Raw genomic sequence first — 26203 nt, 5'->3', positions numbered from 1 at the left:
CGCATCTGGCCGAGTGTGTCTGCCGCCTCGATCAGGTCGCGGTACCGCTCACCCACCATCTGCCGCAGCTCCTCCTTCTTGTGCTCGATCTCGGCCCGAACCTGGCGCTCTAGCCCACGGATTTCCTCCTCCCCCTGAGTCTCGAAGAGCCGCGGCTGGCCTTCACCGCGTCCACCAGCCCCTCGGCGCAGCGGCGCATCTGGCCGATGGTGTCTGCCGCCTCGATCAGGTCGCGGTACCGCTCACCCACCATCTGCCGCAGCTCCTCCTTCTTGTGCTCGATCTCGGCCCGAACCTGGCGCTCTAGCCCACGGATTTCCTCCTCCCCATGAGTCTCGAAAAGCGCCGCGGCATCCCGCAGATCCAGCCGCTTCAGAGCGGCGGACGCAGCAGTAGCCGCCATGATACCGGGATCCGTCAGCTGGCAGCCACTTCCGCCTTTCAGTCCGCCCACCCGCCATCTTAGGTAAGGGCAGACGCACTTCCGGTCTCTCGGGCCCATGTTTGTTCCGGGCTTCCTGGGAATCAGGGGCTGGCATCGTTTGGTTGGGAAGCGGGTACCGCTGTAGATTTAGCAAAGGAGGCTAGCTGCTTAAAAAGCTGGGTCGCAAGGCTGGTGGTGCGTTTACCTGTCAACGCCTGAAACCTCGTCGCACCTGAAACCTTTCCTTTATACAAAAAAAAACCTTTATGGTCGAGTTAATTGCGAGTAGACTCCGGCGATCTGATTGTCATTTCTCCTCTGGACTCTTGTGTCCCCTTCTAGGCTATTCCAACCCACACACCCCCCATCACGTTATTCCGCTGTCAGTCGGTGCCTTTTCCTGGAAAAATCCCGCTACCCAGGTAACTGGTGGGGTGAAGGCTGGGGCCCACGGCTGAATGCACTTGTCTGACCCTGCTGCTGCTGGGTTACACCTGCTGGGCGCCACCCGCACTCACCAACACCTGTGCCGCTTGTGACACGTGGATGCAGCCTAAGGAAGCAAGTGTGCATCCTGTTATTTGCTAGGGTCATTAGCTGAACAGAATTTTAGAAAAGAAGTTTGAGGCCATTTCTATACATGGGAAAGAGTTAAATTGCAAAGGCTGCCCTGAACACTTATATCTCCCCTTCCTCTCTTCTCTTCTTTTCCCCTCCCTTCCCTTCCTCCCTCCTTCTCTCTCTCTCACTCTCTCTCTTTCTCTTTCTCTCTCTCTCTCTCTCTCTCTCTCTCTCTCTCTCTAGTACTTTGAGATTTTTCTGTTTTGCGTGGGGTGGATGTTAACCTAGTAAATAATGAAATTTGAAGACTGGCTTGTTTCTCCTGGTGCAGGACCATCATTTTGAGAGTTCATTACGGACAACTTCACCAAGATTTCACTCCACATTAATGCAGAGAAGATGGTACAGCGGGTCACCAGCCAGGTTGCACACAGACCCATCTGTGTCGCTATCAGTCTAATGGACAGCCCTCTCCCACACAACACCTTTATTATTTCCAGGCAATTCCCAGACATCAACAAATTTTGCTCTGTAAATAAACCATTAATTTAAGATATTCCACTTTACTTCACAGTAGCCCTACAGTATAGGTAATGTTATTCTTGCTTCAGAGATGGTTAACCCGAGACCCTGGGAGGCAAACAGTTCAGTTTTCAAAGTCTGTTACATACATCAGCTCTGCAAGGTAAGCAGGAACACTATAACTATTCAATACATAGCAAAAAGCCAGAGCAGGTTACTTATGTGCTCTCGTCATATAGCTTGTAAGTGATAGTGAGCACTTGAATCTAGATTTTGAAATCTTGGCTACTGCCCTTTTCTACTTTTCCAGTTTTCTCTAAACTCAGAAGGACCCTTAGTGGTGGGGCTGCAATTCGCTGGCTGTGCAAGCCCATTCTGTGGGGGACAGTGATTGGTGTTTTCCTGCACAGCATCTGCAAAATCAGTTCTGTGCTTTGGGAGTTCATTTCTGTCTGAAAAGATCTTTTACTGGGATTTCTTACAGCTACAAGGCAAGCTGGTGTCCTGGGAGGGATGAACCAGACATAACCATGTGGCCTTGGGATGGATGGAATGCTAGTGAAGTCAGGAAGCAGGGACAGTAGGGATGGCATTCTGCTGGCAGTGCAGGTATCACCTGCAGCACCCACTCTCCAGGGATGGCAGGGCTGCTGAGTCCAGCCATAGCTCCTCAGTGCCAATGCTAGAGGCAGAGCTGGTGACAGCTGTGGGCATCCACAGGGTGACCTCTCCAGAATCATCTTGTGGCTGCTTTGATCAGATCCTGGGTATTTAGCTTCCCTTTGTCCATTTGCCCTGTCTCTCCACCTTTCCCAGTGCTGCTCACGCTGCCTAATGCATCGTGGTTAGATTCCACTGTTTTACTTTCAATTGTTTTATGGCACTGGGAGTTGAACCTAGGGCCTTCACACTGGCCTACATCCTTGGCCCTTTTTCTGTTTTTTATTTTAAGACAGGGTCTTGCTAAGTCACTGAGTTGCCCAGCCTAGGCTCAAACCTCCTGCCTCATCCTCCCAGGATGGTAGGACTGCAGGCCTGTACCACCAAGCTCAACTGATTTCTTTGAGGCTCAAAACCAGGGCCTGTGAGTTGCCCTAGAGACCCTAACTGAGTGTCTCTCTTCTCGAGTTTTCATCTCTGTGAGAGTTTCCTGAAGCCATTCCAACAGTGGGTGGGGGGCAGATGGTAAGTGTATCAGGGAGAACGGGAGGCCTGGGCTTCCCCTTGAGAGAGGTGGATTGCACTTCTACATAATACCTGCAAGTCAAGCAGCTGAGTGTTTCCAGGGCCCAGTGTGCTCTGCAGTCAGATGTCTGTCTCTGCCTTTCTGCTGTGTTTTCCCTGCCGAGTTCATCTGACTGTCCTGAAGATGCCACTGTTGCTCCTCTTCTTGCAGAACCCATTGCAGATGGAGGCTTTTTTCAATCTTTCTTCTTAGCCTGGATTCTGGAAAGCTCCTGAGGCCTGGAGCAAATTGGCCATTGACTCCTTGTTCTTGAAGCCTCCTTTCCTTTGCCCTGCATCCAGGGAGCAGTCACACCTCTCCTGAGGGGCATGTCAGCTGGAATTACGGAAACTAGGGATTGGGCCAAGAGCTCAGCTTCAGCAGCTGGATCAGACACTAAACTGGGGACAGGTGACAGAGATGAGAAACTAAGTGCTTTTTATATCAGGTATTAGGAGGTACACAACTGACTATTGTTGTAGTTTAGTTTGGGTGTTGGGATAAGCACAGGTGTGACTTCTACTACTGTATCAAGCTTTCTTCCTTTTACCTTAACACATTCGTGCCGTTTTGAACCACCCATACTGTCTCATTGAGTGACTTGCTCCACCTGATAGGACTGCCCTGTGCCATGTGATGGAACAGTCATGCATGTACCACCAGTGGTTCAAGCCAGCAGGAATGTAACAATTCACATTAGAGCTATCCAGCAGCAGGACATATGAATTAAGGACCCATCATGACCTTTAGCTGTAGAATTTTAAGCATTAAACGTTTAACCTATTATGGCTGGTTGATTGATTGATTTTGGTACTGGGGATCAAACTCAGGACCTTGTGCTTGCAAGGCAGGCAGTGGTACCACTGAGCTAAATCCCCGGCACTTTGGTATATTTAGATCATTCTGGGACCCTTCATTCAAAACGAGGCATTCTGCTCATAATAAGAGCTAACTTTTGGGTACCATCTAGGCATTCTGCATCTATTATCTCTAATCCTTACCCTAGTCCTATGCACTGGCAGTTTGGCACTCATTTTACCAATGAAACAGGTTCATAGGATCAAGCAACCTGTCCAAAGTCAAGGCAGGTCAGTAGTAGCCAAGCCTGTCTTCAGATCCCAGTCAGTCTGACTTTAGAAATCTTTGATCTTTTTTACTTTGTTGCATTGCTAGCATCAAAGAAAATTTCAGAATAACCAGAGACACATAGCTCAGCAATTCTGAGCACCACTCAGGTGGTCCCCTGGCACTCCATGCCCTCTGCCTGAGAGTGGGTCTCTGTAGTAGTCCAGGCTTTTTGAGCACCTGGGCTGGAATGGATTTCCAGTGATTCGGGTGTAGTGCCCCATGGGGTGGCCAAGATCGGTAGCCAAATGTCAACCATGTTAAGGATTGCCTTCAAAACCAAGAATGTATTCTGCTATTCAGTCCCTTCTAAGCCCATCAGTATGTACTCTTATCTCATTTGGAACACTGAGGAACAGATTTCTTCTTTTTTTTTTTTTTCCATTTCTCTTCTTACTTTGTAACAGATATATAGAAACCAAGACAGATTAATACTTAAAACAGAAGAGGTTTCTATAGTTTGGGTATTGAAATATGTTAAAGGCTTTGTCCCTGGGGAAGAGATAAAATTACTTATGAAAATGAAAATAAGACCTTTCACTCTGGCTAATCTAGGAGAAATGGAAAGGGAGAAAGCTACAAGGAAGAAAAGAGGAAAAAAGAAGAATCTGATCACAAAACAAGACAAAAGGAAAGGAAATCTGTTGTAGTAAAGGACTGGCTGTGTCAGTAAAAGTCGCATCAGGGCACAGAAAGTTGAATTCTACGCTATTGAGAGGTGCGATTCAGATACTTGATGGTGTTTGCTCTTGGCTGAGATGCCAATGGGATTAAGAGAGCCTGATAAGTTGTCTTGACATCTTCTCTTGATAGCAGCACTTCTCAGCCTGTGTCTGCTGAAGGTGACATTAATGGCAGGAGGGGCAATTATTTAACTTAACTGTTTGCAGATACCTGGGACACTGCCTTCGACAAACAGCCAGGCAGGCGTTACCCATGATGAAGGAGCCTGCACTTCTAGGCTTCACACTTCCTCAGCACCCTTCCTCCACGTCCTGACTCAGAAGGGTGGAAGTGGAAATGGGTAGAAAGATGAGGCGTTTGCAGACGACTCCTGTGTTTGCTGTTCCCAGTGAGCGCCTGCTTCGAATGTCTCCTTAGAGTCTTCACTGCCCCTAGAGTCTGAGCTGTGAGACATGTCAGACTAAATGGACCCAAAGTAAGAACTCTCCCCAGCTATCTGTCCACATTCCAGGTCAGCCTATCCCAGGAAATGGCACCACTTTATTATTCCTGGCTAAAGCTCAGAAATAATCCTCCATCTCTCTCCTCTCACTTTCCACACCCAAACCGTTTGCCAGAATTGTGGGCTCTTCCTCCCTGTCGGAGGTTCATGAACTCTTGATATGAAGCGCCAGGTGGTACCTGGGTTTTGCAACTCTCGTGGTCTCTGTGGCAACTATTACAGCAAGGCCACTGTCACCCGAACAGCAGTAGATAGAAGGGACACGCAGAAGCATGGCTGTGTCCAAAAAGACTTCATGTACAGAAAGAAGTGGGAGCTGATGTTTACCCATGGGACATACTTTTCTAACATCTGGTCCTTTTACAACCCTGCTGTCTCCATCCTGACCCAAGCCACCTGCTTCTCAACTAAACTAGTTACCACTGCTGCCCCCACCCCCACCCCGTGGTAAGGGGGATCGCACGTTCTCATTGAGCTACATCCTCAGTCCTTTCCTTATTTATTATTTTTTTTTATTTTGACCCTGGGTTTCGCCAGGTTGCCTAGGTTGGGCTTGAGCTTTCAATCCTCTTGCCCCAGCCTCCCAGAGTGATGGGATTACAAGTCTAGTGACCTTCTGATTCCCCCAGTGTCTACTTCTGTGCTCCTTTGCTTCATGCTTCTCACCACAAAGCCAGCTGAATCTTCTCAAAGTGGAAAACATGTCTTGTGGATCCTTTGCAATTGTCTGCCTGTCCCTCTTGGCCAGAGGCAAGCTTCTGTCCATGGCCTGTCCAGTCCCTGTGTGGCTGACCGGTTCTGCCTCTCTGTTCTTCTCCCACACCCAACTCTAGTCCCTCCATCTCTTTAGTCTCCTTTCAGTTCCACAGAAAGGACCCGGCTCACTTCCTGCCAAGGCCCTCTTCACTCTTGCAGTGTCTTCTGCCAGATCTACGCATGGCCTTTACCTCCTCCCCCAGGGCTGCCTGACCTACCCCAGGCTAAAACAGTAAGAGCTGACATTTATCAACTGTTCGCTGTTGTCAGCCACTACCATAAGCCCCTAACATGAAGGACCCTCCTCAGTTCTCACACATGCAAGGCCTTCATCACTGTATCCTGGTCCTGTTGTCACAGAAGGAATCAGTAAGCGACACACAGAGAGGCAGCAGAATGGAGGTAAAATAACACATTTAATCCATTGGTGTGGGTCGATCGCATATAAGCCGTGCCTGGACCAGTGATCCACTGGGTTACAACTCCTTTTAACAGGCTTTACAGCCTTGACTTCATTTGGGTGGTCGCATGCCATCCTTACAGTTCAAATCACGGTCACAAAATAGTTAATCTTTTCAACCCAGATGTAACAGTTCTTTGCAGTTGGGGAGTTTACCTTTAAGATTCTCGTAGTTATCTATTCTAGTCCATAGGAAGGGGGTGTTCAGGATCAGGGGAGCGAATGTTGGCAATGGTCCTTTTTATCTTGACACTTTTGCCATCAGGTGGCTCCAGTCTCTCCGGAGCTCAAGACCTTGATGTGCCCTATTATCCCAGGGTGAGACTAAATGCCTCATTCAGCAATTTGTGCCTCCGGTGTCTTGTTAGTTCTGAGCAAAACAGACTACAGCTAGGGACGGTAGAAGCCATTCTATATTATGACACTTCATAGGTTTTAGTTATTTATAAAAGTGTTCTCTATCACTATCTCCACTTTATTGAGGATAAAACTGGAGCTGGGGGAGGTTCTGCCATTTGCCCCAAGTCACTAAGGAGGTAGCAGAGCTGAGATGTAAGCAGCTGTCTGGCTGAGGAGCCCATACCCTTAGCCACCAGTCTTTATTGTCTGTGTCTTTTCATCATAGCATTCATCATCTTCTTGAAATTACAAGTTCATTTAATTGTGCAGTTTTTGTTTTGTTTGGTTTGGTTTGGTACTGGGGATTGAACTCGTGTCCTTGCGCTTGCCAGGTAGGCAGCGGAACCACTAAGCTAAATCCTTGGCCCTGTGTGTCTTTAATTGAGCATCTCTCCAACAAGGAGCAGAGACCTGGTCTGCCTTTTCTCTCCCTGAGTTCCCAGCCTCTAGAACAGCCCCTGACCCATAGTAGATGCTCAGTATTGGCCGTGTGCGTGAATAATTTGACTCTGTAATAATGTATTGATTTGCTAACACATCTGTAAATAATCACATGCCACCTGACTTTACCTTATTAATTTCCAAGCGAGAGAAAGAAAAACTTGAGATTTATTTATTCTAATTTCCAAAATGTTGAATCCATTCATATTCCAGCCATCTATCAGGGCCCCCCTGCCCCATTATGTGACTTCTTTGGCCCTTTGAATGTTGGGGCTGCTCCTGCCTGTCTGAACCTTCCTACCTGGTAGCTTCCAGGCTGGTCCTGAGTCTGTCCGCTGATGTTTATTCTCCAAGACAGCAACATTTGGGGCCAACCTAAATTCAAGAGGGAGGTGGTCCCAGTCCTGCCTCTGTTTCAGTGTCTTCAGCATGAGGAAGGAGGTTCATAAGACAGGAAGTTTGTTCTAGTGAGGCAGCCCTCTCTTTACCTGGAGAAAGGCAGTGGGCTTCAGGTAGCCACGGTACCACCAAAGATGTTCAGATTTGATGATGAATATCTAATGGGATGTTTCCTCTTGGATCCAGCATGGCAGGAGTAAGATTATGAAGAAGCAATTTTCAAGTCCACCCTTCCTTGGGGTGAGACATAAGTAGGATCGCACCCTATCCTGGGAATCAAAATCCAGTGCTGAAAATATCAGACAGCAGGATGCTGAGGACATTTGCAGTTCAGGGACCTAGACCCGCCAATCAGCTGGAGGACGCTGCTGAGCTGCAGGAAGGGTGCTGTGTGCAGGGAGCCTGACCAGGACTGTCTGTCCAGACCTTACGAGTTAAGAACTTAGCTCGTACATCAGACAAACCTTCTTGCATCGGACTGGATGATGAAAGAGTCTGAATCCTTGGACAAGAGAAATTTTGTAGTTTGGGTCTTTATAAATAGAATTTTGGGGGGAAATGTGGCTATTTGACTAAATTGTATGGAATAGCCTGTGTGTGGCTGCCTTGAATGATGTCTGAGGCTGGAAATCTCATCCGCCATCCCTTTCACAGCTCCCAGCAGGCAGATGCTGCTTTCTAAAAAACCTTCTGATTTAGAGCACATCTAGCATGTTAAAGCCCAAGCCCCCCTCACTAGTACCTGTTCAGTGGTACCTGGGTACTCCTTAATTGGTGCCAGGAGGTGTGGCAAGTACAAAATATGATGAATATCAAACAAATTATTCTGGCCGGGAAGGGTAGCAAGTCATGAGGCAGTTGACACAGACAAGTTCTAGTTTGTTTGCTGAGGACCAAAATGACGTGAAGACTGAGGCGAGTTTTTGTGTCAGGATGCACAGAGTACCAAATGGGATGAGTTTCAGAGCAGCCAAGTACCAAGGACTGCCTGTGTCTTGTGGGTGCTGTAGGGGTGCAAGGGATTCTGTGACAGAGACAGCGTAGTGGGTGCCATGACCTCTTCACGTGCCTCTTCCCCTGCCCCATTCCATGTGTAACCTCTCTCTGCTACATGTCTGGAGGCTGCCTCAGAAGCTCTCTTGCCCCCTGGCTCTAGTTGAGTTCAGCCATCCGGGCACAAGGGGATTACTTTAGCCTCTCCATTGGGCTCTCCTGACCTCTTTCTCTCCTCTCCCCTTACCTCATCTTCAGGCCTCTCATCCTTCCCTTGCTGACTCCCTTACACCCACTCTCACCCCTGGACATGGCTTCTCTGCTGCACTCATCTTTCTTGATTGCACCATCTGTTTCTTCTGGACCTGCAAATGCTACAGGTAGTGATAGACCCAGTATGGGCGGTCCCATCCTCTCCCTCCAATGAGCACCAGGCCTCAGGCCAACCATGGTCTCGCACTGGAAGAAGAGAAAGAGCTCAGTGAACTATACCTTGTTGTGACCTTCCCAGGATTCTTGGGTGATCTGAGGCTCTGTGTCAGAGGTGGGAGGCTGTCCTTGGCCCACTGTGATGGAGAACAAGGGGTAGTGAAGCTTAGCAGAGGAGTAAAGTCCTATAGCCAGAAAGGAACAAAATGTAGCAAAAATGTGTGCCACATAAGGCAGAGACATTACTGCGTTTGCTTCTCTGCACCCCAGGTTTCTGTCATCTTGTATCACAAAGCTGGCTTTATGAGTGGCAGCTAAGTTTTCCACTAATGGTAGGATTAAAAGCCATGAGTTAATATTAGCAAATTTTAGAAAATAGTCTGTTTAAGAACCAAGAAATTTCTGGTTTTCTTTTGTTCTAAATAAAGGTGAAGGGAACCTGCTGAGTGCAGTGGTGCATGCCTCTCTTCCAGTTACTCAGAAAGCCAAGGCAGGAAGATCACTTGAGCCCCAGATTTCAAGGCTAGCCTGGGCAACATAGAGACACTCTGTCTAATGTTTACTTGGTACTGCTAGCCACCTGATGATATGACATTCTTTTAAATGTTTTTCTTTCATCCAGTCTTTCCAAGTTCTGCAATGTAAAATGTTTTGTCCTTGTTTTTATAGATGAGGAAGCATGGATAATCATGGCACCTACTTCCTTGGTCTCTTAAGGGAACTGAATGAGACAATGCATCCAAAGTGCTTAGAACAAGGCTCAGTCCATGTGGAGGGGTCAAACACTGAGCTAATTTCCTTCTCTGAGTTTAGTAGTCTATATGATAGTTAAGGCTATGTTTTAAGCAAATGGAAATGTGTCGTTTTGGATTTGAGTCAAAGAAGATGAAAAGATGATAAAAGTTTTCTTGGACCTGATTTCTAAACTCCTGGCATTTCTCTGTAGTAAGTTTTGCTGCCGTGGAAATCTGTCCTGGCTTTATGGCATTTCTAGATAAGCTCTTCCATCATCTGCCTTGTGATGGGCTGGGCTACTTAAACAAGGCTTTGAAATCTGGAAGAAATCAGATAGGGTTATTGAAAGTCGACCTGTGCACAAAATTTGGACTCTCCAGTAGGTTCCTATTTCCAAGCTTTTTCTTTTTCTTTTTGTTCTTTTGTCCCCAGTGAAATGATTTCTGAGAATTTGGCAACATCTGAAAAATATTGCATAGATTTTTCACTGGGCTGAGTGTTCTAAGTAAAGCAAATTGTAAAATTCAAAAGCCCATCTCAGTCCAGGCTATTGGGAAGTTGGAAATGTGGGTTGTGTCTCTTAAGGCTCTGGCCCATTTTCTTGAGCACATGGGGTCTTTTTCAGAGGTGTGTGGAGGACAGAGGTGATGTTATGGCTTATGTCTAGATGTCCTCCCAAAGCCTCATGCAGTCATAGATGGGGCTTTTTCAGAGGTGGCTGGATCTAGAGTATGTGATCCTGGGATTAAGGGTGTGTAATTACTAAACTAGTCTACTAATTGGTTTGGTATAGCTCTATGTGTGAGTGCTACCCATCCTAAGGGCGGGTAGCCTAGGGACAGAAAGAAGCTGTCATTGCCACTTCTCATTTGCTGCTTGCTGTCTTGCTGCCTTCTGACTACCATGATCTGTTTCTTCTCCATGATACTCCTCTGCCACGTGTCACCCTGCCTTGGAGCTAGCCAACTATGAACTGAAACCTCTACAAACTGAGCCAAATAAACCTTTCCTTCCTTAACTTTGGGTGTTGGGTATTTTGTCTCAGCAACAAGAGAAAAATAATTAAGACAGATCAATTCACATAGCTAGCCTAGCCGGGGATTTAGCTCAGTGGTTCTGGTGCCTGCCGTGCAAGCACAAAGACCCAAGTTCGATCCCTGATACAAAACAAAACAAAAAAAGAATACATGTAGCTAGCCTAATGAACAGAGTTAAGTCCCTTCCATTCAGACTATGACTTCATTGGAAGGCACTTAATAAAAACAGTACATGTGTAAATTTAAGTGTCAGAAAGAAATCTCTATGTCTTTTTTTAACATTAGCTTTTGTTTCTTTTGACCACAAACGTGGAGGTAAATTTATCTGACAGAGGGCCACAGATTTAGCTCAGTGGTTCGGGCACCTGCCTTGCAAGCACAAGGGTCCAAGGGCCCAAGTTCGATCCCTGGTACCCTACCCCCCAAAAAAGAAAAAAAATTATCTGATAGAGAAGCATATATAATCATACAGGCTCATTAGAAAGCAAAAGAAATTTTATCATCCATCTAAATACTAGTAATGCAGGGATGTTGTGTTAGCAAGAATATGCTCATCCAAAATATTTTAAGAATGCAGAAAGCTGAGATGAGGAGAGGGGGCGGGAGGGGAGGAGAAAGGAAAGGGAAGGACATAGAGTTAAGATGTGTTATGTGCATGAGCCAGCTCCCACAATCAATGTAATCATTTTGTACTACAAACTTATACTAATAAAAGAATGTGGAAAATCTGGCAGTGGACCACTGTGTGCACAAATTTCTCATGTGAAAACAATCTATCAGTCACGTACTTGAAAGTGGGCCCCAGGGTTATAGGAAGTTTTTCCTGGTTGTCCTATCTTCCTTGTGTCCATAGAGCATGGGAGGAAAAGGAAAACTCCATTTAGCCCCTTCAAAGGAAGGGGTGGCAGAGATCCACTTTATGATCTTTACCACCTTCAGGAAAAGAGACACAAAAGAAGCCAGGTATTCTCAATGTGCTGGTTACCAAATTAAATCTGGCCCTGGTGTCTTAGTTACTTTTCTCATTGCTGAGACAAAATACCCAACACCCAAAGTTAAGGAAGGAAAGGTTTATTTGGCTCAGTGTGTAGAGGTTTCAGTCCATAGTTGGCTGGCTTCAAGGCTGGGTGTCATGGCAGAGGGCATCACAGAGGGCAAACAGCTCATGGTGGGCAGAAGATAGCAAAACAACAAGGCAGATCACCACAGCTCTTTCTATCCCCTGTATCTTACCCAGTCCACTTAGGGCGGAGAGCGCTCACACCCTTTAGTCCTAGTGCTCTGGATCCTAGCATTGCACCATGAATCAGTTCCAGCCTCACACACTCTAGCTCCAGCCACTTCTGAAAAAGCCCCACCTACGCCACCTGAGGCTTTGGGGGACATCTAGACACAAGCCATAACACCTGGCAACTCAGTGATTCAGCGAGATCGTGTCTCCAAATAAAAAAGCAAAAAGGGCTGGGTGTGTTTAAAAAATAAAAAGGGCTCAGTTTGAAGATCCTGGGTTCAAATCTAGTACCACAAAAAGCAACAAAAACAGAACAAAGTAAAATACAGTGATGCTGGCACCACTCTAAAGACCTTGAGAGTGTTTGTGTGTGGGGGGGGAGCATGTCTATTAAAATGTGTGATACTGATGACAGTGACTGATCTTCTGCGTGGAAGAGTCCACTGTTGTGTGATGGTGAGGGACAGCCAGAGAGTGATGGATAGGTTAACTATAAAATAAAGAGGAAGAAGACTAAGATAGGTGCATGTTCAGCTACCTTAAGTGCACTCTGAACGTCAGCTCCCCGCACCCCGTGCTCTCTTCTGTACAAGTGTGATGTTGTCATTGTGTTGGGAATGAGAACACCAACCCACCCCCTGGGTTGCGGGGTGGGGCTTTCCAGGCATTCTGTGGAGTCCAAGGGTCTGTTGCTTTTCTCTGGCAATCTGGATACAGTAAGCTCGGCAGCTGCTCGTGGGACTTCACTCACTGGCTGGGCTGGCTGATCTCCTCCGCTGAGCTGATGGGAAACCAGTCTTTATCAGCTGATTGCTCGAAGAGTCCTTTCCACCTGCACAGCTGTGTAGGAAGCTGCTGTCAGAGAACACGCAGCGACCGAAAGGAGGGAGATGCGTGGAGCACTGACCTGGAGGATTCCGATCTTCTGCTGGCTCATCCCCTCCAAGTCGGTTCCCAATTGCATTTTGAAAACGAAGTATCTCTTACTAGTTTTGTTTTGTTTTTTTTTTCTACTAGGGATTGAACCCAGGGCTTTGTGCACGCTAGGCAAGCGCTCCATTGCTGAGCTACATCCTTGGCCACCTTACTCCAGTTTAAAGGGGGTGCTGTGGAATTTTCAAAAAGAGAAATCATTAAAAAGATTAGGATCTAAACTATTAGAGAGGCCAGGCGTGGTGGCGCATGCCTGTAATCGGGAGGCTGAGGCAGGAGGATCACTGTGAGTTCGAGACCAGCCTGAGCTACATAGTGAGTTCCAGGTCAGTCTCACTACATAGTGAGACCCTGTCTCAAAAAATTAAAAACAAAAACAAAATTGGTGGCTGGTGGCGCATGCCTGTAATCGGGAGGCTGAGGCAGGAGGATCACTGTGAGTTCGAGACCAGCCTGAGCTACATAGTGAGTTCCAGGTCAGTCTCACTACATAGTGAGACCCTGTCTCAAAAAATTAAAAACAAAAACAAAAACAAAAACAAAACTATTAGAGAGATCCATGATTTGTAAGACAGGTGGAAGATACAGTTCCAGGAAACAAACTGTGATGTGCTGAATTTTAAAGACTGAGACTCTCAGTGCAAAGGCAAAACCCATCCCCTATCTTGAGTTCTCTGGGAATGCCAGGGCCTCTGTTGACCTTAACCATTTTGGGTTTTGATTTTGTTTCTGAGACAGGCTCTTACCATCCATGTTGCCCAGGCTGGCCTTGAACTCCTTGGCTCAAGTGACTCTCCTGCCTCAGCCTTCCAAGTAGCTGTGACTGCAGGTATATGCCACTGTGTCCAGCTCCTTTTTTTTTTTTTTTTTTTTTTTTTTTTTTGGTACTGGGGATTGAACCTAAGGCCATCACAGTGAGCTATACCCACAGCCCTTTTTATTTTTATTTTTATTTTTATTTTTATTTTTATTTTTTTGAGACAGCATCTCACGAAGTCACTAACTTGCCCAGGCTGGAATTGAACCTGTGATCCTCTTGCCTCAGGCTCTCAGACAGCTGGGATTACGAGTGTGCCCACCACAGCTGGCTTCCTTAACACTCTTTAAGGTGAAGCCAGTCTCTGAAAATAGGCTTTCCTGTTGAAATTATCTGTTACATCAGTGCCTCGCTTGGTTTTTCTCCAGCAATTACTATTTACTTTTATGGGTCCTAGAGACAGGACATAAGTCCTCAAAATCCCAACCCTGTAAGTACCCATTTTCATGTCTGCCCAACAGCCCAGAACCATGTTGCTGGTAGCAAACTAGTTTTGTGCCTGCTCAGCTGTACTAGAAATGTTCCACTGAAGGCCAAGATACAATGTCTTTGGCTGTGCGCACAGCCCCTTGCTGAGCCCCACAGTGTGTGACTGAGGATATAATCTCCCTCCCTTGGGGTTGACAAGCCCTGGGAACCAGGGGGAGCTAAAGGTGGGCGGTTGAAGTTGCAGAGGAAAAGGGAATGGAAAGAGCTGTGGTGTCTGTCACCTCCGCTGCCCGTCTACCCTGGAGTTTGGAAGAGATATCAAAGAGACTCTTTTAATCTGCCAAAGAATACTTAAGCTGAAGCCAAAGTACATCTTCATCCAAGCCAAGCCTTCACATTGGCGGCCAGGTTGGCCATGCAGCTGGAGCTCTGCTAACTCAATCTCAACGCACGAACGTTGGAGATCAAGCTTCGGCTCGTCAGAGAAGGGTGCACCTTCCCCAGCCCTCTTCCCCAGTGAGCACTGCGGGTGTGCAGAAGGCAGACAGGAGGAGCTGACAGCACAATCCCGAGTCATAGGAGCGGACTGAAGGAGGACGGTGGCAGGGGAGGGCCATGTTTATGTTTCAGATAGTCTGTGTGGAGGTGTCTTCGTGGGGGAAGAAGAGAGCTAACTGCCATTCATTTCCTTAGATTTGGACTAAGATGCGTGTGTGTGTGTGTGTGTGTGTGTGTGTGGTGTTTGTGTGTGATGTCTATTAAGATGCTGTCCTTGATGAGGATAAATTTAAGAATTAATTTCAGTGATTCTTATTTGCAAAACCATTGCTGTGAGTGGTGCTTTCAGTTGTTTGACTAGTTGGATGATCTGTTGTCCGCCACTCACACCCTTTGGCCCACTCTTGATTTTTAATTGTTTTAGTTGAGGTGGCCTGCTGTATCCAGGACAGCTGATGAGGGCTAGCCCTGCAGTCTGTGACAGAGTACAGGATCTTCTGGGTGAACAAGTCACTGATATGGTACATCATTGTCCCCGTGGGGGCGTTGGCCTACAAAAAAATGAATTTCAAAAAATGAATAACAGCGAGTTAACCAGATTGTGGTTCTGTCCTTCCTCAGAAAGCTATTGGAGGATCTCATGAGTCCCACACGCCTCCTCTGAGCGAGCGTCACACCTGAGCCTCACAGGTCTGGGCATGCACAACACATGCACACACGAGGGTGCCCTGCATTTGCATGTGTATCCTGTGTCCCCAGCATCACATGTGCGCAGGCACACGAGCGTGTCCAGGAGCAAAAGCTGGAGTGAAACCACAAACAGAGGAGCACTTGAGAGCCTTAGAACATTTCTTTCCTCCTGAGAAGGGAGAGGCTGCTGGCTAACATTAAAGGTTTTGTGGTTTGAGGGCCTTTGGGGATTCTTCTTTAAAAAGAAGAAAACAATCCACTCAGCCACCAATGAACATTCTCTCTCATCTGGGAACAGGAGCCTGAGAGACAGAGGAAGCACTACCCAGGAGGGGAGTTTGCTACCGCAGAAATGGCACTGCAGTACCTGGTACCTGGTGAGGGGACTGCTAGCCACCGTCCAAGAGCTGATTGTGGGTCTTTCTCCCTTGAGACCAGTAGTTTTCCTCCAGGGCCCCTGTGCTTGCCACTTTGCAAGCTGTTGTTTTGGGGGCCGGAACTACTGACCCATATCCTCAGTCCACACTGCTTTTTGAAGATGCTGCATCCAGGGCTTAAGCAGTCTTCTTTGCTAGACCCGGCAGCCTCTGGGGCTGAGTTCATCCAGGCCTCCTTTTCTTCAGTGACTTCTACTGCAAAAGATCCTTTATCCTTAAATAGCTAGAGGCTCCTATCACCAAATAGTTGGGGCAGAAAGGCCGTGGGATGACAGTTCAGATTTCTTTGTAAGTGGGCCTCATATTGCGTCTCTCATGGGCTTTTCTGAAGAGACCGGGCAATGATATCTCTAATCAGGACATCCCTTTTCTGCTTCCAGACACCCATATCCAAGGCAAGAGGCCCTTTCCACCCCTGGTCCATCCCTTTGATAATGCCAGGAAAACGATGGGAAATGAAGCCTGTCCCTTCCTGCCCATCACCTCCTGCTTCTCTGCCTCCTGAAGCTGAATCTCTGCCCTCAGCTCCCTCATGCTTAAAATCTGTGCCCAACAGGAGGCAGGCGTTCAGTGTGCTGGGCGATCTGGCCACAGCATTTCATTCTAATGACATTACATGTACTTCTCATCTTAGGAGAATCAATAATGCTTTATAGTTGGCTTGGTTAGGTCTTGGTTAATATTTAGCCCTGTTTTTAAGTACAGTCCAGAGAGATACAACCAGAGACATCTATGGGAGAACAAATAGATATTTGCCAGTGCTTAGCCACTGCCAAGTAGAGGAAGGGCTACGCAGGCCTAGAAAGTGGCAGTGAGGGTGGCAGGTGTGAAAGCTTGTCCTTGAGATGTTATTCCCAGGCTGATTGGTCACTGAATCAGTAATGGCAGCTACAGAAGATTTTCCGCTGTGAGTAGAACACAGTCCCAGTGCCCACTTTTACACGAGCCAATAGAAAAAATTAGTCATAAAAGAGAGTGTTTCTGGAAACACATATTAGAAGCAAAACAAGCACTCAGGTAAAGGTTTGCTTTGATAGAATGTTTGATGGGAAATTTAATGTTTTTGAACCTAGCAAAAATGTGGATGAGACAAGTGATTGATTATAAGCCATCTCTTAGAAGCACAACTGCTTATAAGCTATTGTGACTCTTACGATAATTCACACTTCAGAAACATTAAGCAGGCTTTCCTGACCATATATGGAACCTTTTGACATTAGTCACCTTTCTTCAGCCAGGTCCAAGCACCTGTCTTCCTGCCTCTGTAACTTCAGTCTTCACTGAATCGTCACTGTTGGAGCTCATTGGGAGCATGTACTGCCACAGCCCTTTTCTTCCTACCCATCCCCAACGGTCAGACTGTACACTTTTCTACCATGACTCTCCTGTCCAGGGCAGCTGGGGCTGCAAGCTTTGGCAAGCAATACCCGTGTTCCTTCATGGACAAGAGATTAGATTGTATAAGCAAATAGGCTCCAGTTCGTAGCCAGCTCTGGAAATCCCATCCACCAGCCCACATTTTTCTCTTTGCATGCCATTTCTCCATCTCCTGTCTTTGTACCTGAAATTGTTCCAGGCTATGGTATGAACCTCATCGAAGCTTCAACTCCAACTCCAATGTTACTCAATGCTGTGTTACTGAAACACAAACTAACATTTAATTCGGGCCATGTTGTCATAATATCTTTCCCAAAACCTTTTTCGCTAAATCCACAGAGATTTAATCAGCTCTTAACTACCTATGTTAATGGTAGTGATACCCTAAAATCAACAGGATGCATTACCTTTTCTTCTCTTAACATGCAGCAGATTTATTGTCATAATGAGCTGAAGCTAAGACTAAAATTTTGAATTAAAATTGCAATAGCATTTACATTAAAAGCTTTATTCTCTCTTCTGGGTAAAAGAAAACCAGAGAGCAAGTCATCCTTGAAATAGATATTTCAAAAAATAAAAAATACATCTCTGGATAGTGGAAATGCTATTTGTATTCACAGCTTGTTTGGGTGGGATTATAACATTGATCTTAAAGGTCCTTTTTTTTTTGCCTGCAAATAATCAGTCCGTTGATGGATGATAACTCCAGATCATGGCTATGAATTTGATTTTGATGTTGTCAATGCTTTGGGCGTAGTTTCTCTGGTCTCCAGAACATGGATACTATAGGATTATTCTTAACTGCCTTGAAATTGTTTCTACCAATTTTGGTCTCCTAGAATTATTTCCCGAAGTAAAAACAAACAAACAAACAAACAAAAAAACCTCCAGCACTATTCAAAGACCCTGGGACACCTCATATTACAACAATGGTAAAACTGGGTTTATAGTGTTTCTTTCTTTGCTTGTTTTTATTTTTACATCACTTTCCATTCGATACAACTGCCAGGGGGCAAGCCCTGAGCTGAGCCTGTAGCTGACTTTGCCTTTAGTAATGGTGTTGTAGCATCTAGGGAGGGTTGTGCACCATGCCGTGCTATTCCACACTGCAACGTCCAGAGGTGGACTGCAAGCCACTGCTCTGCTGGAACACAGCTCCCGGCGATCCTAAACCCAGTGTCGGTAAAGAATCAAACAAGCAGTGTAAAATAAAAGATGACAGTTTACTTGAAGATGGGAAAGGCGGAAAAGAAAGATGACAGAGAGATGCTCAAAATGAGTAGGGAGAATTCGAAAGTGAATTGCTTGTCTGCAGCTCTTTTTATTGAGCTCTTTGTCCCACCAGGCTCTTGGAATCTGATTGGCTCTCTGGCTTGTCTTTCAGCCCAACCTTGGATTTCCTCCAGCCCTGAGACCTTTGCCTACCCTTTGGTGGAGGGCAAGATTATGGGTGGGGACCTTATGGACAAGCAGTTTAGGCTAAAGGATTTAGTGAAGGGGAAGTTTGTGATTCTTGTGTTAATCATGCTACCTAGGAAGTTTGTCTAATTCCTCAGAGTCTAGCTGCCTTTGCCTTTCTAATTGCTAGTCTGGCTGCAGAGGTCAAAACTGCCTTATTAATTTTTAATAAAGCTCAATGAGGCCTTCATCCTATCTTTTCCCTACCTATAGTGCCCCCTGTCCCTACAGTGTGGAATTTTACCCCATGCGATTTTTTTGGTAACAACTTTCCCTATGGCCTTGTTTCATAATTGCACCTCTTTTTATTTTTGCATGAATTTATTTTTCTATCATAAATCTTATGGAACATATTTTTTAAATCACAGTAAGTACTTTGGGGAATGAGGTGAAAGATATAGGCAGAGGGAATAAAAGCAGCGCATTAAGGAAGCCACAGATGGGACAATTAGTCATTCTGACCTTCAAACAGGCCTGGCTTAGGGAGACAGAAGAGGAAAGCTCACTTAAAAATACGGTAAAATCTACGTACAAGATGTTAACAGTCATACTTTCTTCCATAAAAGAGACAGGGTGGCACCTTGCAAATACTGGGTGTATATTTCTTTATAGCCTGGAAACTGTGATCAGCCCATGAAATAGGCATTGTCCCTTCTTATCACTTGTACATAAACCTGTCTACAGTTTGGGGAACAAAAGTCCTTGGGGGAATAGCTCAGAGAGTTCATGGCATTAAATATGACGCCTAATGAGTATACAGTCAGTGAAGAAGGTAGCATAGCAATACCCATGAAGGATGGGGCTCCTTTCAACACAAGCACCCCCACCTCCCCTTCATGCTGAATATCTATTGGCTGACGTGTGTTTTTGTTTTATGAACAATGTCCTCAGGTCTTTAATATGCATTGCGTTGGGGATGGGATGATTTTTTTTTTTTGTACCAGGGATTGAACTCAGGACCTTGCATTTGCACACAGAACCACTGAGCCAAATCCCCAGCCCTCTTTAATATGCATTCTGATTTTCTTACTGCCTAGTTTTGTGAAAAGTCCTTTAAAAAACTCTTTGTGGTGTTGTTGAATTACATTTCCATTTTCTTTCTTTAGAAAGTCATGTCCAGCATTAAAAGAAAAAAAATTTTTAATAGTTTCTCATAAAGGTATAATTTTGCTTCATTCTTACTCATTTATTTTCATGGTGAGGAGAGAAAATTGTTTCCCCACAAGAATCACAATCCTTTTTTTTTTTTTTTTTTTTTTTCTTTTTTTTTTTTTTTTTTTTTTTTTTTTTTTTTTTGCCTTTCATGTTAGCAATTTTTCTTCTCAATGGCTTCCTAAGAAAGATTAAACCAGTTTGAGAAGAAAAAAAGTAGTCTTATAACAAAGCCAGTTTTGTCTTGGTAAATACAGTGATGGATGACTACAGCCACTTAAGTCGTTTAGGGTAAATGAATAACTGCATTTGAGAAGAGGAAACTCATGAATTTATATTTTGGGTCTTCAAATATCTTTTCCCATCTCCTCTTTATTTTGACCTAACTTTCCTGAACTTAATGAAGCGAATACCCTAGGTCGGGGGCAGATTTTGTGAGGCTGGAAGTCTATACAGTTTAGGGGGCCCTCCTAAGACAGAGGATACAAAAATACCTTATTTTCACAGGTTTGTTTTTGTTTTTGTTTTTTTTTTTTAAACAAAATCATGACCATATGACCACACTGCTAGAGAGAGCCCTGAAGCTTAAACTTTGTTGGCTTCATGTTAAGTCCATTTCTTTAGTTCCATATTTTGGTAAATGTCCATGTGTACTATACACAGTTGACTTTACTACTCGCATCCATAAACTAAGAAAATGTAGGTAATGACTGTACAAAGAATAGATAGGAGTAATACAAGTATAAATAGCGGAACACAAGATTACATAGTAGCTTTTAAGCACACAAACACATAGGTAGTTTTGTTTTTTTTTCTATTTTTGTTGAGCTTCAGCGTTTCTCAAGGTCACACCCAGGCATAATCTCCTCCTCTCCAGAGTTTGACTTGTCTGCCTACGTTTAAATGTCACCTTCAGGGGGAGGTAATCAATGTGAGACACTATCATTCAATCAGGCCAGCTCCAACCCCGGTCTCTGAATGGGCTCATGCTGAGCAATCCTTTATTCTAGAAGCTGCGGTGATGGGTGAGAGGAAGGGAGTGTGAGGATAGAGCCCATTGCCAAGACGCAGGGCTTGCTTTCTCTTTGCTTTTGTTTCCCCCTAGCAGTTCAGATGCTGGTTTGGAGGTCTCCATTGAGGAGAGTCCTCTGGGTCTCTGTGGTCTCATTCAGCCGGGATTTATCCTGCTTACTGTCACTCCGTTCCCCATCATCTGTGCCACTCACCTTGACCAAGCACAGCACGTTCTGGAAGCTCTTCTTGAAGTTGTCAGATAAGAAGGCATAGAGGATGGGGTTGGCGCAGCTGTTAGCATAGGTGAGGACCACCACAAAGTCAAACATGCCTTTAAGGGCTGGGGTGGGATTGATGACCACAGACACAGAGGAGACATTGAAGACATAGAAGGGGAGCCAGCAGAAAATGAAGACAGCCACCACAATGGACACCATTCGAGTGACCTTCTTCTCAGATTTTTTCCTCTTGGAGGAACCCACTCGGATTCCGGAGGACTTGACCTTGATGATAATGAACAGGTAGCAAAGACAAATGATGGTGAGGGGCACCAGGAACCCTAGGATGAAAGCGTAGATGATGAACCCTGTGTACCATGCCCCAGATTCACCTGGCCAGTTGATGGTGCAGCTGCTTCGCCCCCACTGGTTGCTCCGAAGCCCAGCATATATCATGATAGGCAAGATGACCAGCAGAGAGACTCCCCACACAGCCACGTTGATCATCTTGGCTGTCCTGGGTCTCCTCCACTTGGCAGACTTGATGGGGTGGACCACAGCCAGGTAACGGTCAATGCTCATGACTGTCAAGCAGAAAATGCTGGTGAACTGATTGATGCCATCCACAGTCATGACCACCCGGCAGATGGCCTTGCCAAAAGGCCAGTGGACCAGTGCCACCTGCATGGCCAAGAAGGGGAGCCCCAGCATGAAGAGCTCGTCTGCGATGGCCAAGTTGAGGATGTAGATGTTGGTGATGGTCTTCATCTTGGCATAGCGGAGGATGACATAAATGACGAGCGTGTTGCCACACAAGCCAATGATGCAGACCACAAAATATATGAACGTGAGGACCGCGTTGCTGGTCATGTCATAGTATGGCTCTGTCTGGTTCGAGTTGTTGAGCGCTGTCACTGAGCCATTGAGCTCGAAGGGAGAGGCCAACCACACTTGGCTCCCGTTGAGTTGCTCATACGCCAGCTCCATGGTTGCTCTGCCTCTCAGTCGAGAGCCAGCCAGCCTGGACAGAGATCTTATTCACACTGCAGTGGGCCCTGGAGGCCAAGGACCCACTGTGACATCTGGAAGGAAAGAAGATGGGCCTATCAGTCCCAGGCTTTTTAGGTTTTACCAGCTTTCCGTGTTTCTGCTTTATCCTCTTAGACACACTCTTAAACTGGAGAACGTGCTATCCTTCCACACCAGCTCAGCTGCCAGCCTATCCTTGTCTGTGCGCAGACTTGTTTGGGCTCCTTTCCTGTAGTGGGGGCAGGGCTCGGCCACCAGTTTTGGTGACGCAGGTGTAGGGGATGACCGTGACCTCAAGAACACATACTTTGACCTGTCAGTAGTTTGACTGGTGCAAACCGCCAAAAGGCAGAGGTTGGAGAATTTCAGCTCCTGACCTTGGGGTGGGAGGCTCTGACTCCAGTATCCTGTGTCTTTTCCCTGCGAAGAAATCTATGTGACTGGCTGCCTGCTGGGGAGTCGTTCCACTCTCAATCCTTGCAATGGAAAAAACACCAAAGTTTAGAGTTAGAACAGTCCTGGTCTCCACGGCTGAGCCCATGTGGCCTCATGTTCAGCCCTTCCTCACTCAGAAGCTCCTTTGTCGGAAGGGGGCTGCCGTGAAGGTTAAATGACAGAAGGTATGGAAAGACACCTAGCTTTGTGTTGAGCCCTCCGCTTTTATCCTCCACCATCTCATTATCTTCAGTTTATTGAAATTTGCCTACACTGTGAATCAATTTATGGTCTTCAGTATTAGAAATAAAAGTCTGAAGCTAGGCATGGTGGTTCAGGCCTGTAATTCTGGCATTTGGGAGGCTGAGGCAGGAGGACTGACACTAGTCTGAGGCCAGCCTGAACCACATAGTGAGTTCAAGGGCACCCTAAACTACATGAGAACTTGCCTCAAAAAAAATTGTTTTTTTTTTTTTTGTACCGGGGATTGAGCTCGGGCACTTGGGCTTATGAGGCAGGCACCAGAACCACTGAGCTAAATCCCCAGCCCTAAAATAAATAAATAAATAAATAAATAAATAAATAAAATAATTTTTTTAAATGTGTGCTTTAGTGTAGATGTTGTTTGCTCCATTTTTGATTCTCCAGTCCCTGATACTTGTCTGCCTCATGCTAAGGACAGCCCTTTCCTGAAGTCCCCAACCATGGTGCTGCTGCAAAGTATTTCTAACCTCCTAGAGGATTTGGCTGCAATTCCCTGTTTAAGGACCAAAACAGGAACCAGGTGAGGGACCCCTTCTCTGTAAATGTGTACAGAAGTTTCTAAACTCTGAGACAGTTCATTCCCACACCCTCCCATCTTCCCCATCGTCATGAGAAGTGGGACATTATCTCCATTTTAAAGAGGAGGCTGTCAAGGCCTAGAGACTTTAAGGAGCTTGCTCCCATAGTTGGCAGAGTTGGGATTTAGCAAGGAACAGGCCACCTGGCCCTACATCTCCTCTGCTTTTCATGGCAGTGCATCTGCTCCTCAACAGACTGGAAAACAAGTGATTGAAAGCAACTGACTCTGATGTTACCTCCATGCTTGCCGAGCATATAACTGTAGCACTATTGGCTTGGCTTGAGATATAAGGCAATGGATCATCCCATACTTAAGTGATTTATTTACAATCATTCAAAATATATGGGCTTCTTTGTGCTGGGCACAAAGACATGTCTGGTGCCCTCTTGGGAGTAATAATTTAGTAGGGGAGACAGCCAAGGAAGCCAACTCACAGAGGGTGTGGATGGCACAGAGATTAACAAAGGCTGTAAGAATTCCTTTCTTCCTTGGGGAGTTAGAGGAAGCTGCACAGGAGGGATTTGGGAGCTGGGCCTTGAGTGTATGAAGAGAAACAATAAGACAGGGCAGGAAGTCAGTCCAGGAGATGGAAGTTGCCAAGGGGTGCTGTGTGCAGCACACAGTAGGAGTAATAAAACTGGCTGAAACCTCTCCCCTGCACGGAGTTACTTTTCCTGGTGCCTGCGAGTAGATGAGAGAGTGAATGCTCAATGCTCACAGACAAAGCAGGTAAGGGAGATTTAGGCAACAACAAGTACAAGAGCATCCCTGCCCACCTTTGCCTGTGATTTGTTCTGTATTGCCAGGCACACTGCTTATTCTTTCTGTGCTATTATCCCCCATCGAATAGTGTCTGCAGAGGCTGGGCTTTGTGGCCAATCTATTTTTCAAAGTACCTTGAGGACCCAGGATTTCATGTCTGCATTGGGCTAAAAGAAAAAAAAAGCATAAACTGACAGCTATTACAGAGAGGCTGTAAAGAAGCTGTTTTTAGTATCCCTGGATCTGTTATTTAAATCTACAAATCCAGAATTCTATTTCAGCTGGCTGCACTTGGAGTGTACGTTAACCCTTAGTCCTGCTGGAGGCCCATGTGTGTCCCATGAATGGTCACACTCTGAGGCCTGGGTTGTCCTGAAGAGCCCCGGGCCACAGAAACCCTGTCTAGAGCTCTTGGGATGATGATGATGATGATGATGATGATGATGATGGTGGTGGTGGTGGTGGTGGTGGTGGTGGTGGTGCAGGGGTGTGAGGAAAGGTCAGATGTTGTTTCCCAGCCCTAACTGTGCTTTTTACTGTACCAAAGTACATGAGGGTCAGGTTTGTTTGTTTTGTTTTGCTTTTTCTGAAGTAGACTGAGAAGCATGTTTGAGAGGCAGCAAGAGATGGGGTTCAGAGCCCTGGCAGAGGTAGTAGAGGTGGTAGCTGGTGCTGGGAGCAGCTCCTCCACAAAGAAATAAGCTCAAACCTTGGTGAGTCTCATTTAGCAAGAAACTCATCTGCCTGAGGTCGCCGAGAGACTTGTGCTTCATGTTCGCCCACAGGGAGTGGATTGCACATACCAGGCAGTCAATACTTGTTGAATTGTGGTCAAATTAAATGTACCAGGAGGTCTGATTTTCTGCTTTCTTTGTTTTTCGAGTTTAAGAATTGTTAGCTACTGGGGATGGCCTGGTTGTTGGTTTACTCTGAGCTGGCGGCCAGGCTCTGTGGAAGAGAAGAGTTACAGGGGTCCCTTCCTTTATCCCAGAGCAGGAATGAGAGATGGAACTGCGAGACCTGACATCCAGGTGGCCCTAGATACTACCTAGCCTTGATTGTTGTGTTCCTAGCGTCTTTCCCCATTTAACCCCCACTCCTGCCTCCCTTCCAGCCCAGCCGCTAAACCAGCTGGGCCTCAGAGCTGGGGCTGGAGCCGGAGCCCCCACTGGCAGCAATCCGGTGTGGGCCACCGCGGTGCTAGAGCGCCAGGGAAAAGCCTCCGTGCTGGCCAAAGGTGGTGGTGGTGGGGCGCCTCTCTGGACATCGGAGCGGGAGCTGGGAAGATCCTCCTTCAACTCGGGGACTCTCAGAGCAGGGTCTCCTGAAGGATTCCCTACCATTTCCAGGAAGACTGCGATGCCAGCACGTCCAGCCTCTAAACAGAGTGAGACTGAGGTGCCAGGGCCAGCTGGAGGTGAAGCCAGTTGCTTGGGGGGGTTTGACCAGCCTTTCCGTCTCGCGGTCCAGGCAGGCTATTGTCCCTGCACAGAGGCGGGAGGTGAGGCCCCCGAGCCACTCCTCCAGTCTGGTGGGGAATCCCCTCTTCTCTCCGCTTGGTGCCCCCCCCCACTCGCGCGCTCTCCACTCCCGGGCTCAGAGCTCCAGATCTCGGAGATGCGCGCCCGCAGGAGCCCGGGGTGGCCCCTGACACATCCCTTCCTCTGACCCTACTCCCCCTGCTCCGGGGTCTTTTGCAAGTGGCTCGGAGAGAATGGTAGCTGCCTCTGGACACTGGCACACGCCAGGCACACAGGCAGAGGCTTGCAGCCAGGTCGGTCCCGGCACGCACCACCTACAGCCCCCGACTTACTCCAGGACACCCCTGGCGTTCGTTCCCACGCAGTCTCCCAGCCGTCGCCAACAGGCACAGGCCGGGGAAGCGTGCACCGGGACCTACGCTCTTCGCACGGTTGGGGGCACGACCGTCAGCGCAGATGCACACAGGTGTCCAAATGCGCTTCTCGCTCTCTCCGTCTGTGTCCGCCTCTCGGTCACACACAGCGCACACGCACGCACACAGCCTACCTTGGTTTTCTGCAGCAGTTCCTTATCCGGGCTCGCCAGCGCCTAGTAGCTGTCCCTTTCCCGCCCGGTGCCAGGGAGCGGAGCAGCTTGACAGGTGCCTGACGCCGGGGCGTCCCGGGCTCGCGGCACCTCAGGCTCCTGGCACCGGCTCCCCCGGCC

The 26203-nt window shown here is 46.9% G+C and overlaps 4 protein-coding genes across 4 annotated transcripts in view; 1 reads left to right on the top strand and 3 right to left on the bottom strand.

Annotated features, from left to right (window-relative positions):
* LOC104873758 (conserved oligomeric Golgi complex subunit 1) overlaps positions 1-59 on the bottom strand; it is a 23731-nt gene extending 23672 nt beyond the window's left edge. The window contains exon 1 of the mRNA XM_019210019.1: positions 11-59. Within this exon, the coding sequence (XP_019065564.1) occupies positions 11-59 (49 nt within the window). The remainder of the gene's footprint in view (positions 1-10) is intronic.
* On the bottom strand, positions 22-441 carry LOC109118567 (conserved oligomeric Golgi complex subunit 1-like). The gene has a single exon (XM_019210020.2). It carries the CDS (start codon positions 401-403, stop codon positions 110-112), a length of 294 nt encoding a protein of 97 aa, XP_019065565.1. The 5' UTR covers positions 404-441; the 3' UTR covers positions 22-109.
* The window catches only part of Slc39a11 (solute carrier family 39 member 11), a 412155-nt gene continuing 386196 nt past the window's right edge, over positions 245-26203 (top strand). Inside the window, exon 1 of the mRNA XM_010640585.3 lies at positions 245-466. The gene's annotated coding sequence lies outside the window, so the exon portion shown is untranslated. The remainder of the gene's footprint in view (positions 467-26203) is intronic.
* Positions 19857-26194, bottom strand: Sstr2 (somatostatin receptor 2). The gene is made up of 2 exons (XM_010640582.3): positions 26045-26194; positions 19857-22028 (listed from the first exon to the last, which is right to left on the bottom strand). Exon 2 carries the CDS (start codon positions 21931-21933, stop codon positions 20824-20826), a length of 1110 nt encoding a protein of 369 aa, XP_010638884.1. The 5' UTR covers positions 21934-22028; positions 26045-26194; the 3' UTR covers positions 19857-20823.

This window comes from Fukomys damarensis, unplaced genomic scaffold, assembly GCF_012274545.1.
Source record: "Fukomys damarensis isolate Sample0158 unplaced genomic scaffold, DMR_v1.0_HiC HiC_scaffold_23, whole genome shotgun sequence".
Classification (NCBI taxonomy): Eukaryota; Metazoa; Chordata; class Mammalia; order Rodentia; family Bathyergidae; genus Fukomys; species Fukomys damarensis.
The sequence above is the reverse complement of the archived record's forward strand: the minus strand, read 5'-3'. Positions and strand labels throughout refer to the sequence as shown.

What these genes read in the sequence shown, in the direction of transcription:
- LOC109118567 (XM_019210020.2), bottom strand. Translation starts at nt 403, where the DNA reads ATGGCGGCTACTGCTGCGTCCGCCGCTCTGAAGCGGCTGGATCTGCGG.
- Sstr2 (XM_010640582.3), bottom strand. Translation starts at nt 21,933, where the DNA reads ATGGAGCTGGCGTATGAGCAACTCAACGGGAGCCAAGTGTGGTTGGCC.